The sequence below is a fragment of the Phocoena sinus genome, chromosome 3, assembly GCF_008692025.1.
Source record: "Phocoena sinus isolate mPhoSin1 chromosome 3, mPhoSin1.pri, whole genome shotgun sequence".
Lineage (NCBI taxonomy): Eukaryota > Metazoa > Chordata > Mammalia > Artiodactyla > Phocoenidae > Phocoena > Phocoena sinus.
The window spans coordinates 7,130,512-7,147,268 of NC_045765.1; the positions used below are offsets into that span (position 1 = coordinate 7,130,512).

The following is a 16,757-nucleotide window of genomic DNA, read 5'->3' on the forward strand; positions in this document are numbered from 1 at the left end:
TAAACAAAATTGTACAAAATTAAAAGACCTTTTAAAATTGCAAAGTGTGTGGAGTTTGAAACACACATCCACAGTTCTTGCAAGGATAGAATGCACAATGAAACACATTATAAGTTTTCATTAATACTTCACAAAAATATCCATATGTTATACATCAGATGCAAAAACACAAAACAAAAGCCTTCAAGTCTTCCACGGTCCACCCCCATCCCTACCTTGGCTTTTTTTTTTTTCCTTTTTGACCTTTTATTGTTTATTTTTATTTGGCTGCATTGGGTCTTTTTTTTTTTTTTTTTTTTTGCGGTACGTGGGCCTCTCACTGTTGTGGCCCCTCCCGCTGCGGAGCACAGGCTCCAGACGCGCAGGCCCAGCGGCCATGGCTCACGGGCCCAGCCGCTCCGCGGCATGTGGGATCCTCCCGGACCGGGGCACGAACCCGTGTCCCCTGCATCGGTAGGCGGGCTCTCAACCACTGCGCCACCAGGGAAGCCCTGCATTGGGTCTTAGTTGTGGCACGCAGGCTCTTCGTTGCAGCATGCAGTCTTCTTTCCAGTTGCAGCACCCGGGCTTACTTGCACCACAGCAAGTGGGATCTTAGTTCCCCCCACCAGGGATCGAACTCCCGTCCCCTGCATTGGAAGGCGGATTCCTAACCACTGGACCACCAGGGAAGTCCCCTACCTTGGTTCTTGTCTTGCTTTGATGATAAAACTCACCTTCAAAATAATAGTAATAATAATAAAGCTACGCATGCTTTGCCTCCATCATTTCATCGAATCTCACACCTCCCCATTTTCCAGATGAGGACACTGAGGTTGGCTCCCAGACCACCGTTCTCGGCGGCTAAACTCGGTCCATTTCTCACTGGTAATCAAGGGCTCAGGTCTGGCCCTCCCGGGCAGGCTGCTATGGGCTCGTGGCGCCGCCTGGAGGCCTGACGAGGAACGTGGCAAAGAACCTACAAAATGAGCGTTTGGATTTCTGTTGGTGAGTGGATGAGGGAGGCAACGCAGGATCTGTGGACTCCCCAGTTTGCTCTCGGAGAGTCCTGGCAGTCTGAGATGCGACAGGACCTTTGGCCTAGGTGATGGGGGGAGACACATCTCCTAACCTGACGCATTTGAGGGGGACGTGCCCCGGGGGAACCTAAGAGAAGCACGATCCGCCAGGCCCTACCCTGAGGGCTTTCTGTGAGAGATAACGCCCTGCATTTAAACAAGCAAACAAAACCACGTTTCTGGAGAAACCAACCGCTACGGTCTTGGAGGCCCAAAGCGGGCGGGCCCTGAGGACGTGGCCGACAAAAATAAATAAATAAAAAGAAAAGCCTAACAGTTATTGGCCATATTCCCTTAGGTGCCCGCCCTAGCACCGCCCAGCCACTTTTCCAGACTGAACGAGCTCATTGGCTGAACGAGGAGCGCGCCCTTTGAGCAGGGAGGTTTCATTGGCTGGATTACCGCACCGGCTCTTTGGGGGCGGGACCGAAGAGGGGGCGGGGTTTCTCGCTGTCGGGTCGCGCTCCCAGGTGTTGCAGAGGGTTCTTTAGGCCAGCGGTGAAAATTAGCGTCTGGGGTTAGTCTTGGGGCGGAGGTAGGGACAGGCGTTAGCGGTCCCCGTCGTCTTTGCTCTTGCTCGCCCAGCTTTCTAACGCCGAATACAAGCCCGGCCGGCGGCGTCGCGGGCGTGACGTCATCGCGAGGCGTCGAGAGAGTCCAGCAGAGGAAGCCTTGACCTCTCTAAGCGTGGGGAGCTGCGCTACAATGCTGCAGCTAGTCCGGGCAGGGGCGCGGGCCTGGCTTCGGCCCAAGGGCTGCCGGGTGAGGCCGGGGACTGAAGGCGGGGTCGGAGGACAAAGGTTGGAGGGTCTGGGGATCGTCTCTCAGTCTTGCTTACCGTTTACAGGGCCTAAAGGCGCTGGCAGAAGAGGCAGTGCAGCCGGCGGTGAAACCAGAACCGGTGGCGAGCGCGGGTGAGGTTGCTGGGGTTGCCCTAGGAGGGAAGGCAACCGGAAACTCTGACCCTTGCTCCTGACCCTTGACCTCCCAATCGCTCCAGGTCCTCAGGTGCCCGTGCTGCGCAGGTGCGAGCTCCCGGTACTCGCGCACCGGCGTCCCGTGCAGGCCTGGGTCGAGTCCCTGCGGGGCTACGAGCAGGAGCGCTTGGGTCTGACCGAGCTGCACCCAGACGTTTTCTCCGCGACGCCCAGGTAAGTGGGAGCCGAAATGGTAAACTGGGTGGCAGAGGGACGAGGAGCGGGGATTTAGGAATCGGGATGACCTGGACTCGAGCCTCAGTTTCTCCACCTGTTAGAAGAGAGTGATAAGAAAAAAAAAAGAGAGAGAATGATGGTTTTTCTTGCTGTAGAGTTGTGTGAAGGTGAGGGCTGAGAGGTAACATCCTCTGAGGGTTAGGGACGCAGAGCTCTGGAACCCGAGTGACTGGATTCAAATCCTGCCTTCCCCCTTGTGCTTCAGTGTCTCTATTCTGTCAAACCTCAAACGATTAAATGAGATCATTCTAGTCCATAATATGGTCTGTAGAAATGTTGGTTATTGTTGCTGTTATTGGTTTTTGCAAAAATGAGCACTAATAGTGGTTAAGTCCTTACTGTGTGCCTGGGACAGTCTATTTGTATTTTATTTTATTTTATTTTTGGCCACGTGGCTTGCAGGATCTTAGTTCCCCAACCAGGGATTGAACCTCAGCCCTCAGCAGTGAAAACACAGAGTCCTACCCACTGGACTGCCAGGGCATTCCCTTTTTTTGTTGGGGGGGGAGCATATTTGCATTTTAAAAATATATATTTATTTAGCTGTGTCGGGTCTTAGTTGCCGCACGCAGGATCTTGGTTGCCGCGTGGGGGATTTTTGTTGCAGCATGCAGGATCCTTAGTTGCGGCATGCGGAACCTTTTTAGTTGTGGCATGTGAGATCTAGTTCCCTGACCAGGGATCAAACCTGGGCCCCCTGCATTGGGATCGCAGAGTCTTAGCCACTGGACCACCAGGGAAGTCACCCTACTTGCAGTTTAGTTAACTAGATCCTCATAGCAACCCTAGGAATGGATTCTATTATTCTTACTTCGTAGGTAAGGAAACTGAGCACAGACAAGTTAAGAAATTTGCCCAAGGTCACACAGCTTATAAACTTTAGAGCCAGATCTCAACCCTATATGGGCCAACTCCCAGGACCAAGTTTTCGCTTGCCAAGGTGTGTGATGTCTCTTACGTGTATGTGTCTGGCACATAAGTGCTATTAATCTATTACTGTTACTTATTTGTATGGTTTGCTCTCTGTCTTTACAGAGTCCCAGTCTGCTAGAGGGTGATAAAAACGACATATTTTGTTTATTCTGTAAATACTTATGAAGCACTTACTATGTGCCGGATTCCATTCTAGGTGTCAGGGATACAGCAGTAAATGAGCACCGAGGTTGCTGATGTTGCTCCCAGTCTAAGCCGGGATCAACAAACTTTTTCTGTAAAGAGCCAGAGAGTAAATGTTTTTGGCTTTGCAGGCTGTAACGTCTCCATGGCAACTCCTCATCTTTGTTGATGTAGTACAAAAGTATCCATAGGCAGTGTGTAAGTGAATGAGCGTGGCTGTGTTCCAGTAAAACATATTTACAAGAACAGGCAGCAGGCCAAATTTGGCCTTACTGGCCATAGTTTGCCAACCCCTGGCAAACCAGCCTGGTAGCACTGTCCAATGCGAGCCACGCATGTAACTTAAATTCTTCCAGTAGCCAAGTTTTCTTTCAAATAGAAACAAATGAGATTGATTTCAATAATATATTTTGTTTAACCTGATAAATCTAAAATCTTGTCGTTTCACCATGTGGCACTGGCCACCTCTCGGGTGGCCAGACACATGTGGCCAGTGTCTACTGTATGGAACAGCACAGGGGTAGAGAGGCAAACCAGTCTGTAAAGAAGTGGCAGTAAGGAAGTCGTAATGGTAGGAAAGGAGTAAGGTAAAGTCCTCTTTAGCAAGGGGACTCCTCCTGGAGATACCATTTGGGCTAAGACTGGTAGGCAGAAAAGGAACCAGCCAGGGGAAGAGCATTTCAGGCAGGGGGAACGGCAAGTGCAGAGGCTTGGAGGCTGGACTCCATAGAACGGACACAGAGTGGAGCTGGAGGTGGTGCAAGATGGGCTCAGAGAGGGACCGGGGCAGGTCACACAGGGCCCTGGAAGTGGATGGGGACGAGCCGGAGTTTTTGTTGTTGTTGTTTGTTTGTTTGTTTTGCGGTACACGGGCCTCTCACTGTTGTGGCCTCTCCCGTTGCGGAGCACAGGCTCCAGATGTGCAGGCTCAGCGGCCATGGCTCACGGGCCCAGCCGCTCCGCGGCATGTGGGATCCTCCTGGACCGGGGCACGAACCCGTGTCCCCTGCATCAGCAGGCGGACTCCCAACCACTGTGCCACCAGGGAAGCCCTGGAGTTTTCATCTAGTCGGGCGGAGAGGGTTTTAAGTGGAAGTGGGCCTGTCGTGTCTCCTTCCTCCACAGGCTGGATATCCTGCACCAGGTTGCAATCTGGCAGAAGAACTTCAAGAGAATTGTGAGTGCCCTGAGTGGGGCGGGGGTGGGAGGGCAGAGGATGCCCCTGCTGTGTCTTCTCTGGACTGTGGGGCTCAGGCCCCATCTTCTCTCTCCTGACCCATTCACCGATGGGCCATTTGCCAGGCATTTTGTGAACTGCCGCTGTGCCCTGGGCATTGTGCTGGGGGACAAGACAGGCAAGGTCCCTGTCCTTTTGAAGCTCCCAGTCTAGCTGGTGAGGAGAACATGAATCAAGCAGTCATGCCTGTAAATGTATAATTAGGGAAGTTGTCTCAAAGAAAGGGGCGTTTAACCTCAGGTGTGTGACAGGCGCTAACCAGGTGAAGCGGGCAGTGGGGCTGGGGTGGAGGGCGTCGGGGCAACACAGGCAAAGCCTCTGTGGCAGGGATCAGAAGGGGCCCAGTGTGGCCATGGAGGTCAACAGGGGCAACGTGAGGTGTTTGGATCTTACACCAAGAGCGCTGATGATGCTGTTATCAGAGTCCCCGCCTTCCATCCGCCCACCTCAAGTCTGGCGAGTCCTCCCGAGTCCTCCCTGGCTCGCCGTGGCCCTGGAAATGAAGTCATCAGCCTGGCATTGGAAGCCTTGCATGATCCTCTAACCCACACCTCTCCCTGATTCTCCCTAACCCCCGCGTCTTTCTCCATGCCCCACCTTCCTTTTATTTATTGATTTATTTTTATTATTATTATTTTTTTGCGGTACGCGGGCCTCTCACTGTTGTGGCCTCTCCCGTTGCGGAGCACAGGCTCCAGACGCGCAGGCTCAGCGGCCATGGCTCACGGGCCCAGCCGCTCCGCGGCATGTGGGATCTTCCCAGATCGGGGCACGAACCCGTGTCCCCTGCATCGGCAGGCAGACTCTCGACCACTGTGCCACCAGGGAAGCCCTCCTTTTATTTTTTTATTTAATTTTACTTATTTATTTATGGCCACGTGGCTTGCGGGATCTTAGTTCGCTGACCAGGGATCAAGGGATCGAACCCCTGTGCCGTGCAGTGGAAGCTCAGAGTCCTAACCACTGGACAGCCAGGGAATTCCCCCAGCTTCCTTTTAGTTACAACTACATGGAAATCATTCAAAAAATACTAAGTACATACTGTGTGTCAGGCAGCAGAGCCCCTGCCTCTCTGAGGCTGACGTTCTGGAGTGCAGGAGGGAACTCTTGATTTATCTCTCCCTCCCTCTCTCCCTCCCAAAGCACTCCGTGCTTGTCCCGATGGAGCCCCAGTCTCTGTGTCTCCTGTCCGGCTCCCCAGCGGCAGGCCAGTCCGCCCAGCTCACTGCTGTGTTCCTGGGCCCAGCACCTTTCATCTGCAACGGCACCTCCCTTGTGAACCTGACTCTTTCCTCACTCTGCGCCCACAGAGCTATGCCAAGACCAAGACCAGGGCCGAGGTGCGGGGCGGTGGCCGGAAGCCCTGGCCACAGAAAGGCAGTGGGCGTGCCAGGCATGGCAGCATCCGCTCCCCAATCTGGCGAGGAGGTAAGCAGGTCTGCCCACGTGCGGTCAGAGGTTGGAGACTCCATCCACTTCGCCCCATTTCCCTGCAGCTCTGGCCTTGGCCTCTCATCAGGCCATGGCCACAGCCCCTTTTGCCCCACTTCCCATCTCACCTCTCCTGGCCCACACTTCACACAGCACCCAGAGGGCTCTTCCTAAACCTCCCAGCTCCTGCGGCCTTTGCGTGAAGTCTGAGCCCCTCATCTTGGCCTTCCAGGCCCTGGTGGCTGCAGACCGCACCCCCTTGTCCCTTGCACACCCTCCAAGACCAAACAGAGCTGACTCAGAGTCATCTCCCATTTGTCTGGCCAATCCCTCTCATCCTTCCAATGTGTTTGGGCCATGCCTCCTCCAGGAAGCCCTCCCTGACCCTCTCTGGGTCTCCCCACCCCCTGCAACCCCCTGTGCTGCCTGGTTCCCTCTGGGATCAAGTCTCTGGCTGAATATGAATGGCGTGGGGGCAGGGATCCTGTCCCGCATGTTCCCTGCTGCACTCCCAGCGCCCAGCAGAGGGAGGACACACGAGTAGACCATCCTCACCCCAGGTTTGACGGCTGAAGACACCAAGCCCCAGTGAGGTGAAGTTACCTGTCCCAGGTGATGCCTGATGCAACCTCCCCTCTCCATCCCTACCTGAGGCCCTGCCCTCTTTGCTGGGGTTCTGCCTGGCCGAGGGCAGCCTCCCTCCTACCTCCCCTGTGCCAGCCACTGGGGCAGATTTCTGACCTCCAAGCCCAGCTGGGGCCTTCACCTAGTCACGTACCTCTGCCCCCACAGGAGGCACTGCCCATGGCCCCCGGGGCCCCACGAGCTACTACTACATGTTGCCCATGAAAGTGCGGGTGCAGGGCCTCAAGGTGGCGCTGACCGTCAAGCTGGCCCAGGTACAGCAGCAGTCCTGCCGGGAGCCACGGGGGTCCTGGGGTGTGGGCTGTGGGTGCAGGGTGGGCTCAGACTGTCCTTTCCTCCCACCAGGACGACCTGCACATCGTGGACTCCCTGGAGCTGCCGACCGCAGACCCCCAGTACCTGATGGAGCTGGCCCGCTACCGCCGCTGGGGCGACTCCGTCCTCCTTGTGGACTTGTGAGGGTGCCGGGCAGAGCAGGGGTGGCCGTGGTAGGGGGACGGGGGGGCGGTCCGTCCTCGGCAGGGGCTCACCTCTTGGCCTCTGTTTCAGAGAACACGAGGACATGCCCCAGAACATTGTGGCAGCTGCCTCTGGGTTGAAGACCTTCAACCTAGTCCCTGCTATTGGTGAGCAAAGGGCCCCGCTCTGTCTCCCAGACCCCCAGAGAGTACAGCATGGGCCAGTTCAAATCCTGTGTCTGCAACTTGGTCACAGAGTGGCCTTGGGCAGTGACCACCCTCCCCCACCCAACCCTCAGTTTGCCCAGATGGAACATTGGGAGAATGATGTGTTTCTTAAAGAAAACTTCTGAGGGGAATTCCCTGGTGGTCCAGTAGTTAGGACTCCATGCTTTCACTGCCATGGCCCGGGTTCAATCCCTGGTCCGGGAACTAAGATCCCACAAGCTGCACGGTGCAGCCAAAAAACAAAAAACACTCTGAGGTCACATCTGTCCAAGCTTGGGCCACAGTGCCAGGCGTGGAGTGAGTTTGAGGGCCCACGGGCTGTCCCCACCCGGCTCCTCACTCGGAGATGCAGGATCAGGGCTGTCCTGAGTACGTCACACCAGTGGCTGTGGTGACTAATCCCCAGGGCTCTCTCCTGGTCTCCTGACTGTGTGCCCGGCTGCCTCCTGGACAGCGGCACGTGGGGTCTGCTAGTCATCCTGGCACACGAGACCTTCCTCCCAGCAGCTCCGGCCCTAAACCACACTGTCCCCCTCCACTCCGGTCTGTTAGCTCACCCTGTCAGTGCTGTCTCCAAACATATCCAGAATCCCACCGCTTCTCACTGCCCTGGGCCAGCTCCCACCATCTGTCTGGACTGGCACAGTTAGGGCACAGTGGCCTGTGCCCTGGTCCCAGGCTCCAGCTGACCGACTCCTCCCCACAGTCTGTCCTGCACTCCCGTTCCCCCCCCCCCCCCGCTCCCACTACGGCCACCAGAGGGCGCCTGAGCACCTGAGTCAGGTCCTGTCCCTCCTCTGCCCACCACCCTCCAGGGCTCCCTCGTCACTCAGGGTAAAAGCCCAAGTCTTCCCCGGAGGACCACAGACCCTGCATGCCCTGCCCTGCCCTTCCTTCCCCTCGTCACTCGCTGCAGCCCCGTGGGCCTCCCTCAGTACATTGTGTTTGTTTATCTGCTCTGTTTACCGTCAGCCTCCCGCACTGGGGTGTGAGGTGGGAACCGTGCCCAAGCGCAGGGCGGAGTTGGGTACTTAAGATGCTCTCGGTTGGAAGTTGACGAGCTAAGGGCAGTCTCTTGCCCAGGGTCTCGCTGGGGGTGAGCGACTGAGCCAGGGTTTGAACCCAGGCTACGGGGCTCGGGACCCTACACCAGACCCTGGTGTTTCTGTTGGGGGCAGGGGGGACCCGCCCTGACTGTGCCTCCACCCCCTCCCCCTCCCCCCCCAGGCCTGAACGTGCACAGCATGCTCAAGCACCAGACCCTGGTCCTGACCCTGCCGACCATCGCCTTGCTGGAGGAGAAGCTGCTCTGGCACGACTCGCGCCACACGCCCCTCTACCCCTTCCGCCTGCCCTACCGTGATTTCCCCTGAGCCCCACGCTGCACCTCCAGGGCCCATCGGCCACCCTCCTTCCTGCTCGCTGTCCACGCGGTGCGCCTGCTCCGAGCCCGGCCGAGCCCCCGGTGGGCTTGGGAGCCTCCCGCTCACCCTGCGAGGGCGGCCAGAACCCTCATCCCGGTGGGAAGCTGAGGCCACTCACAGAGCAGTCAAGCAGGCATCACTACTGGAAAGGGGCCGCTGACAGGAGCTTGGGGCAGCTCCTGCCCCAAGTCTCTTTTGTGTAAGATAAATTTTACTTTTTAATCAAAGAGGAGAAACAGAACAACAGCTCATTGCCGTTTTGTGAATAATTCCATTTGGCGAGTTAGGCTCTTTCCCCGGTGCGCGGCACCGCTGGGTACCCGGCTGCCTCAAGGCACTGTTTATAGAAATGACCCACCATCAACTTTTCTGGGGTGAGTCAGCCTCGGAGCACGCAGAGAACCAGCCATCGCTAGGAACCCACTCATGGTGCCTCCCAATCCCAAGCACTTTCACCGAGCGCTTGCATCCCTGACGGGGCTTGTGGTCCCATTTATTATGGTCCTTCAGTCCAAGTGTGGACCTGATTCCCCAAGTGGGTGCAGTGTGGAGACCTGAGCTTTCATCACAGTGATTTTCCCTAAGCACAGAGTCAGTATCAACGTGGTCAATAAATGAGTGAATAAACATTTTTTTAAAACACCAAACCAGTATCCTGATGCTTGAGTCTGCTGGTGTTATTTGCCCCCCACAAGTTGTTGTTGTTGCTAGTTATCACAATACAGACTATAAAGTAACGAGGTCGGTTTCTTTAAACTCAGCCCGGGGCTTCCTTGATGGTGCAGCGGTTAGGAATCTGGCAGCCAATGCAGGGGACACAGGTTCGAGCCCTGGTCGGGGAAGATCCCACACGCCGCGGAGCAACAAAGCCCGTGCGCCACAGCTACTGAGCCTGCGCTCTAGAGCCCGCGAGCCACAACTACTGAGCCCACGTGCCACTACTGAAGCCTGCGCGCCTAGAGCCCATGCTCCACAACAAGAGAAGCCACCGCAACAAGAAGCCCGCGCACCGCGACGAAGAGTAGCCCCCGCTTGCAGCAACTAGAGAAAGCCCGCGTGCAGCAACAAAGACCAAACGCAGCCAAAAATAAATAAGATTTATTTTAAAAATCATAAAAAATAAAACAGTATGAATGCAAAAAAAAAAAAGCCAGAACTGCCATCTGGTGTGCAGGCCCAACCAGGCGGCCGCAGTGACCCATCGACTGGGCTGCTCCTCGCCGAAAACATCTCTGGAATGCTTCTTGGGAGTGCCTTCAGAGCTTACAACACGTTCTTTGAAAGTCCTCAATGAGCATAAATTGTGATCCTTAAAGCATCAGATTTGACTGAGTAAAAAAGAAAAAGCTAGGACTTCCCTGGTGGTCCGGTGGGTAAGACTCTGCACTCCCAATGCAGGGGACCCGGGTTCAATCCCTGGTGGGGGAACTAGGTCCCGCATGCCGTGGTGAAGATCCTGCGTGCGGCAACTAAGACCCGGCACAGCCTAATTAATTAACTAAAAGAAGAAAAAGCTATTTGGAGCCAGTAGTAAGAAGGGGGTGTGGGGACTTCCCTGGTGGCACAGTGGTTAAGAACCCACCTGCCAATGCAGAGGACATGGGTTCGAGCCCTGGTCCGGGAAGATCCCATATGCCACGGAGCAACTAAGCCTGTGCGCCACAACTACTGAGCCTGCGCTCTAGAGCCCATGAGCTACAACTACTGAAGCCCGCGCGCCTAGAGCCCGTGCTCTGCAACAAGAGAAGCCACCGTAATGAGAAGTCCGTGCACTGCAACGAAGGGTAGCCTCCGCTGGCCACAACTAGAGAAAGCCAGCATGCAGCAACAAAGACCCAATGCAGCCTAAATAAATAAAATTTATTTTTTTTAAAAAAGAAGAAGGGGTGCAGAGGCTGGTTGGGAAATGCTGGGCTAAACCCAAACCATTACCTACCTCTCCCTGTGCCTCTCACCAGCTCCGCAGGGACACCGAGGCCCCAAGTAAGACCCATCTGTTGTCCTGACAGTGCCCAGCCTAGTCGTAGCTTTGCATAACCAGGCTCAGTCGTCCACATCACAGCCATCAGGGAATAGGGTGAAGGAAGGGGTCGGAACCTGTTGCTGACACTGGGATCCCTCTGCCAGATCAAGGATGGAAAAAGACATCAGAAAAAAATGATCCGGGGTCTAGAATGTGCTAATAATCAGAACATAGTATGTGTATTCGTTTCCTAGGCTACCTTAACAAAGTACCACAGACTAGGGCTTCAACTACAGAAAAATACTGTCTCATGGTTCTTGGCACCAGAAGACCAAGATCAAGACGTCATTCCTTCGGAGGCTGTGAGGCAGGCTCTGTCCCATCCCCCTCCCCTAGATTCTGGCGGTTTGCTGGCATCCTTGGTGTTTCTTGGCTTGATACATCACCCTGATCTCTGTCATCATCTTCAAATGGCATTGTCCCTCTGTGTGTGCCTGTGTTCAAATTTCCCCTTTTTATAAGAGCAACAGTCATGTTGGGTTAGGGCCCACCCTAACGACTTCACGTGAACTTGATCATCTGCAAAGACCTTATTTCTAAATAAGATCACAATCTGGGGGTTAGCACTTCCCCCCCCCCCCCGGGGAAGAGACGTAGTTGAACCCATGACAGGGTGTAAGGGGAAGGAAGGAACAGGATTGGCCATGAGGACTGTGGAAGTTGGCACATGTGGCTTCATCACATGTCCTCTTTGCTGATGTCTATTTTGAAATTCTGTATAATTTTTTTTTTTTTAGAAAGAGTGAGATGGGTGAAGACATTTCTTCAGAGGAGCTTCAGATGTGCTACCTGCACATCCATCCCTGGTCGGGGAAATAAGATCCCACATGCTGCGCGGCACGGCCAAAACAAAACAAAAAGCCCTATCACACCCTCTTGGGACATGCGTTAACCCAGAGCCTAGAGAGGAAGATGACTTCACAGCCTCTGGAAAATATCCCTGAAGGCAGGACACCAAAGACTGGCTTAAGAAAGTTCGAGTGAGTCAACAGGGCTGGGATCTGACTCCCAGGAGATCCAGGGGCGAGAGGTAGGCGGTTCTCATGGTGGAGTCAGGGTGTCTGCTTCTTGATGGTCAGCATGGAGGCCCACCAGGAGAAATAAGAGGGTAGGATCAGACCCCAAGGGCTGAGGGAAGAGCCACAACCCATATCAAAGATGCCTCCATGCCAGCGAAGGGGTCTCCAGGAAGAGGAGGCCTCAAAGAGCCCCCCCAGAACACTTTAACACGCTGCTGGGGTACCCAAAAGGGCAAAGCCACCAGCCATGGAGGAAATGCCCTGTCCCCTCCTCCTTGCACCTGGGCAGGAGGGACCCACAGGCTGGTGAGAGGAGGTGAGGGGGACAGAAAGAGGTTCAACAGCAGGGGGACTAGGCCCTTCTTCTCTACCAAGGCTTCCAGCCTGGAGAAGCCTCACCTGGGGCTCCCATCCAACACCAAGTTCCGAGATTTGAGCGTGATGGTGATCGGGGCCTGAGTCCGGGGCAGGATTCTCAGCCAGGGGCCAGGCAGAGTCCACCACAGAATAAACTTTCAAAGAGTGGAAGGAGAAGCCAAGTTATGTTTTGTTTGTTTGTTTGTTTTTGTTTTTTTTTGCGGTACGTGGGCCTCTCACTGTTGTGGCCTCTCCCGTTGCGGAGCACAGGCTCCGGACGCGCAGGCTCAGCGGCCATGGCTCACGGGCCCAGCCGCTCCGCGGCATGTGGGATCTTCCCGGACCGGGGCACGAACCCGTGTCCCCTGCATCGGCAGGCGGACTCTGAACCACTGCACCACCAGGGAAGCCCCCAAGTTATATTTTGATCAACATCCAAACATCATGCATTTTTGCTTTACACGCTGGGGCTCTGATGAGGAACCGTGATGCTAGAATGAACTAACCTGTGGGAACAGAGGAGGAAGTCTGTATTTCTGCCTAGGAAGTTTGAGGGGGGATTCTCAGAGCTGAGTCCTATGGAAACAGACAACTTGTAACTCCTGTTATCTGTTCTCACTGCACATGAATGGTCTTACTGAAATCTCGGGACTTCCCTGGTGAGGCAGCAGATAAGACTCTGCCCTCCCAGTTCAGGGGGCCCGGGTTCGACCTGTGGTCGGGGAACTAGATCCCACATGCAAGCCACAACTAAGAGTTCACATGCCATAACTAAGGAGCCCACGAGCCACAACTAAGGAGCCCACCTGATGCAACTAAGAACTGGCGCAACCAAAGTAAGTAAATAATGTTAAAAAAAGAAGAAAAATCTTACACCCACCCTTTGAGGGATGCATTACCATCCCTTTCTACAGCTGAGGCCATCTAGGTACCACCAGGGGAAGTGGCTTGCTCAAGGTCACAGCTGGTCGCAGGTGCACTTTGGCCACATCCCCTCGGTACTTGCTGGTCCATGCACACCCCCAGTTGCCTTTGCTGCAGGATTGTGCTTGGCTTGTCCACTGGACAGATCAGAAGGACTGGGGAACCACAGTGAGATACCACTTCCCACCCATTAGGATGGCAATCACCATAATAATAAAACAAAATAAATATTGGCAAGGATGTGGAGAAATTGCAAACCTGGAACCCTTGTACATTGCTGGTGGGAATGTATTGATAAAATGGTGCAGCTGCCATGGAAAACAGTCTGACAATTCCTCAAAAAGTTGAACATAGAATTACCATAGGACTCAACAATTCCACTCCAAGGTATATACCCAAAAGAAATGAAAGCATGTTCATACAACTTGTACCTGAATGCTCATGGCAGCATTATTCATAAGAGCCAAAATGTGGAAACAACCCAAATGTCTATCCATTGATGAATGGATAAACAAACTGATGAAAAGACATCTGGGAATTCCCTGGCGGTCCAGTGGACTTGGCACTTTCACTGCAGGGGCCAGGTTCAATTCCCGGTTGGGGAGCTATGATCCCACAAGCTGTGTGGCCAAAAAAAAAAAAAGAAAGAAAGAAAGAAAGAAAAAGATATCTGGACCTTGTGCTCCTAGCCCTGTTACAACCTGGTAGATGAAATCCTCTGGTAACCTCTTGTAAAAGCAGTAGGAAGGGAATTCTGGGCTGGAGGAACAGCATGGGCAGAATGTTCAGAGAATAAGAGAAGTTCATTCATTCAACACATATGTATTGACCATCTGCCTATAATGACCATTGATTCAGATGCAGGAGCTGAGAGGTTCCCTGGCCTTCTGGAGCTCAAGCAAATGAACGTGACACAGGTCAATCAAAAGAATTTCAGCAAGTGAATGAAGTTTCAGTAATGAAACCATTAGAGCAAGTGACAGAGAACGTTTAGGGTGTGGCCCAGGATGGAAGGAGTCAGGGAGTCAGGGAGCGTCCGGGAAAGCTCTTAGGAAGAGGCTCAGGCCACAAGAAAGGGCTGGCCATATCAGGGACGAGAAGAGCATTCCAGGTCAAGGGAACCGCAAGGTGGTCACGCCAGACCTCAGAATGAGGGGCGAGCAGGCATGATGCCATGGAGTGGGGTTTGGGTATTTCTGCCCCGGGTCCACAGCCTCTGGTCTGCAGTGGGGCCATTCCCTGACCTTCTTGAGACTGCCTGGCACCCTGGAGGAAGCCCTGCCCTTCCTGGTAGCTGCAGCAAAGGGATGGGGAATATCTGCTTCCCTTTCTTTCAAGAAAGCACAAAGGGAACATAGCCTAGGGGGTGCGTGCTTCTTCTGCCAAACTGCCCCCTATTATCACCCCATTCTCATCTCAGGAAATGGCCCTCCACCCTCCTAGGACCTCAGACCAAGACCAAGGGGTTGACCTTGACTCTGCCTGCCCCCCACATCCCAGCAAACACAGTTGGACCTGCTGCCAAAATAAATGCCAAATTGGACCGTATCTCCCCAGTGCCATTGCCCACTCCAGGCTCCATCATTGCTCCCCTGCACTGGAGAAGTCGCCTCCTCTCCAGTCTCCCGGCTTCCTTCTACCCTGTCCTCCCCACTACCTGACTCTAGCTCCTGCTGTCTTAGGAGGGTGCCTGTAAAGGCCTGAGTCAGGGCGTGTCCCTGCTCTGCTCAGAACCCTCCATGGCTCCCACCTCACTGAGAGGAAAGGCCAAAGTCCTCCCCAGGCCATGCTCTACCCCATTCCCTCCTTCCCTCCTCTCCTCCAATCCTCTCCCTCCCTTACTGCATTCCAGCAACACTAGCCTCCTGGCTGTTCCTTAAGGCAGCTCCTTCCTACCTCAGGGCCTTGGCACATTCAGTGCTCTCTGCTTGGTACATTCCTTCCCTGATATTGTCAGAACTCTCTGCTCTTTGCTCAAATGTCACCTTCTCAGTCTTTCCCAGAATACTCTATTTAAAGGTTTATTAACCTTCACATTTCCTATTCCCTTCCCTGCTTTACTTTCTCTTAGCACTAATCACAAGCTATGTCTCCATATACCTTATTTTTGTTTCTGTCGTCCGGACTAAGACGATCTCTGCATGATGGTAGGGATTTTGGTCTATTCTGTTCATTGCTGCGTCCCCAGCACCTGGAACGATGCCTGGCACACAGCAGGCTCTCAATCGACGCTGCGTAGCAAGTGTTGAGAGACAGAAGGAAGAAGCACGATTTTACCGCTGTAAGGGGGACCAGAGCCGCGCGGGGGAGCTCGCCGCCCGCGCACTTGGGACAGAGGCCAAAGTAAGCAGTGATCCGAACCTGGTAAAAATCCTCCAGAAAATGACCCCCCCGGCGGAGGATTTTCCCAGACCCTCCCAGGGACGTCCCCGGCCCCCGCTCTGCGCCTTTGCCCAGTGCGTTTGGGGCGGGAATTCAACACCTTCCACACTCCAAGAAAGATCCCCGTGGAAATTCCTTAGGAACAATCGGGGCGGAGCGAGGGACCCCTTTCCGGCTGGCGAGTAATTCCCTTCCCCGGGAGGAAGGGGTCGAGCGTCCTTGAAGCCCCCTCCCTTCCCCGTCTGCTGCGCGACCTCCTTGGCCTTTCTGAGGTCTCCCTGGCGACGCGCCGCGCGCGCCACAACAGGAAGCTTTAGGCGGCTGGGTTCCGCGCTCGGAGACTCCAGGATCCCCAGCCTTGACGTGGTGGATGCCGAGTCTTGGGCGGTCACACGCGCAGGCGTGGCTTGGGGGGAGGCGGTGGCGTGGGACGGCCTATAGACGCGGCGCGGGACCTCACAAAGTCCCCCAAACACCCTAATGGAACAAGCCGGGGCAAACACCCGTACAGATTTAGTGCTGGCGCCCGCGATTCGAGTTACGGGAGCTGCGAGCAGAGGACAGGGGTTTGAGCGCCCCCTCTCCCCGCCCCATTCCGGGGCCTGGGAGCTGCCTCAGTTCCCCTGCAGAAGGCAAGCATTCTAGCGCCCCCTCTCTCCTCCCCTGTCAAGGTCTGCGGCCTCAGTTTCCCCGCGGCGCCTGGGGACTGCAACGGAGGGGCTCGGCACGTCAGGACCACGCGGCTTCCTTCCTTTTTCTGGAAGCTGTAAAGACGCCCCCGCGCTGGTGGCCGAAAGGGGAAGCGAGGCCGCGGGGGAGTGGGAACCCCCCCTCGGTGGGGGACGCGGAGCCCCGGACGTGATGCGCCTTACGTCCTCTCCCCCAGGGTTCACAGGCGCCTGAAGGTGCCTGGGCTTTCTGCGGCCGCTTCTCAGAGAATCTCGGTGTCACTGGGCGGGGACATGCCCCTTTGGGGAGGGGCACCCTTGATCGAGAGCGCCCCAGGAAGATTCCTGGGGCCCCACCGAAACGAGGGACCGTCCACTCGGTTAAAGAGGCCTGCTTGCGCTGGGGAGTCAGACTGGAGTTCGAATGACCTCGCAGCTTGGAGCCTCAGTTTACCCCTCAGTTTAGTCCCTACCGTCCAGGGTGGTTGTCAGTATCCAATAAAGCACTGTGTAAACGCGGAATCAAGGGTAGCCGAGCCCGGGGACGGGACCCCTAGCTCCGGGAGCAGTCTC

At 55.0% G+C, this 16,757-nt stretch overlaps 1 protein-coding gene across 2 annotated transcripts; it reads left to right on the top strand.

Moving 5' to 3' along the window:
- The first annotated feature begins 1,482 nt into the window (after positions 1–1,482).
- Positions 1,483–9,452, top strand: MRPL4 (mitochondrial ribosomal protein L4). 2 transcript variants are annotated; one of them, XM_032628843.1, is made up of 9 exons: positions 1,483–1,820; positions 1,906–1,972; positions 2,059–2,209; positions 4,514–4,565; positions 5,936–6,053; positions 6,849–6,955; positions 7,047–7,156; positions 7,251–7,327; positions 8,615–9,452. In XM_032628843.1, the coding sequence occupies exons 1-9, from the start codon at positions 1,764–1,766 to the stop codon at positions 8,758–8,760; spliced, it is 885 nt and encodes a 294-aa protein (XP_032484734.1). In that variant the 5' UTR covers positions 1,483–1,763; the 3' UTR covers positions 8,761–9,452. The 2 variants fall into 2 exon arrangements, with proteins under 2 accessions (XP_032484734.1, XP_032484735.1); XM_032628844.1 differs by having other exon boundaries at positions 1,503–1,820; positions 1,915–1,972.
- The last annotated feature ends 7,305 nt before the right edge of the window (positions 9,453–16,757 follow it).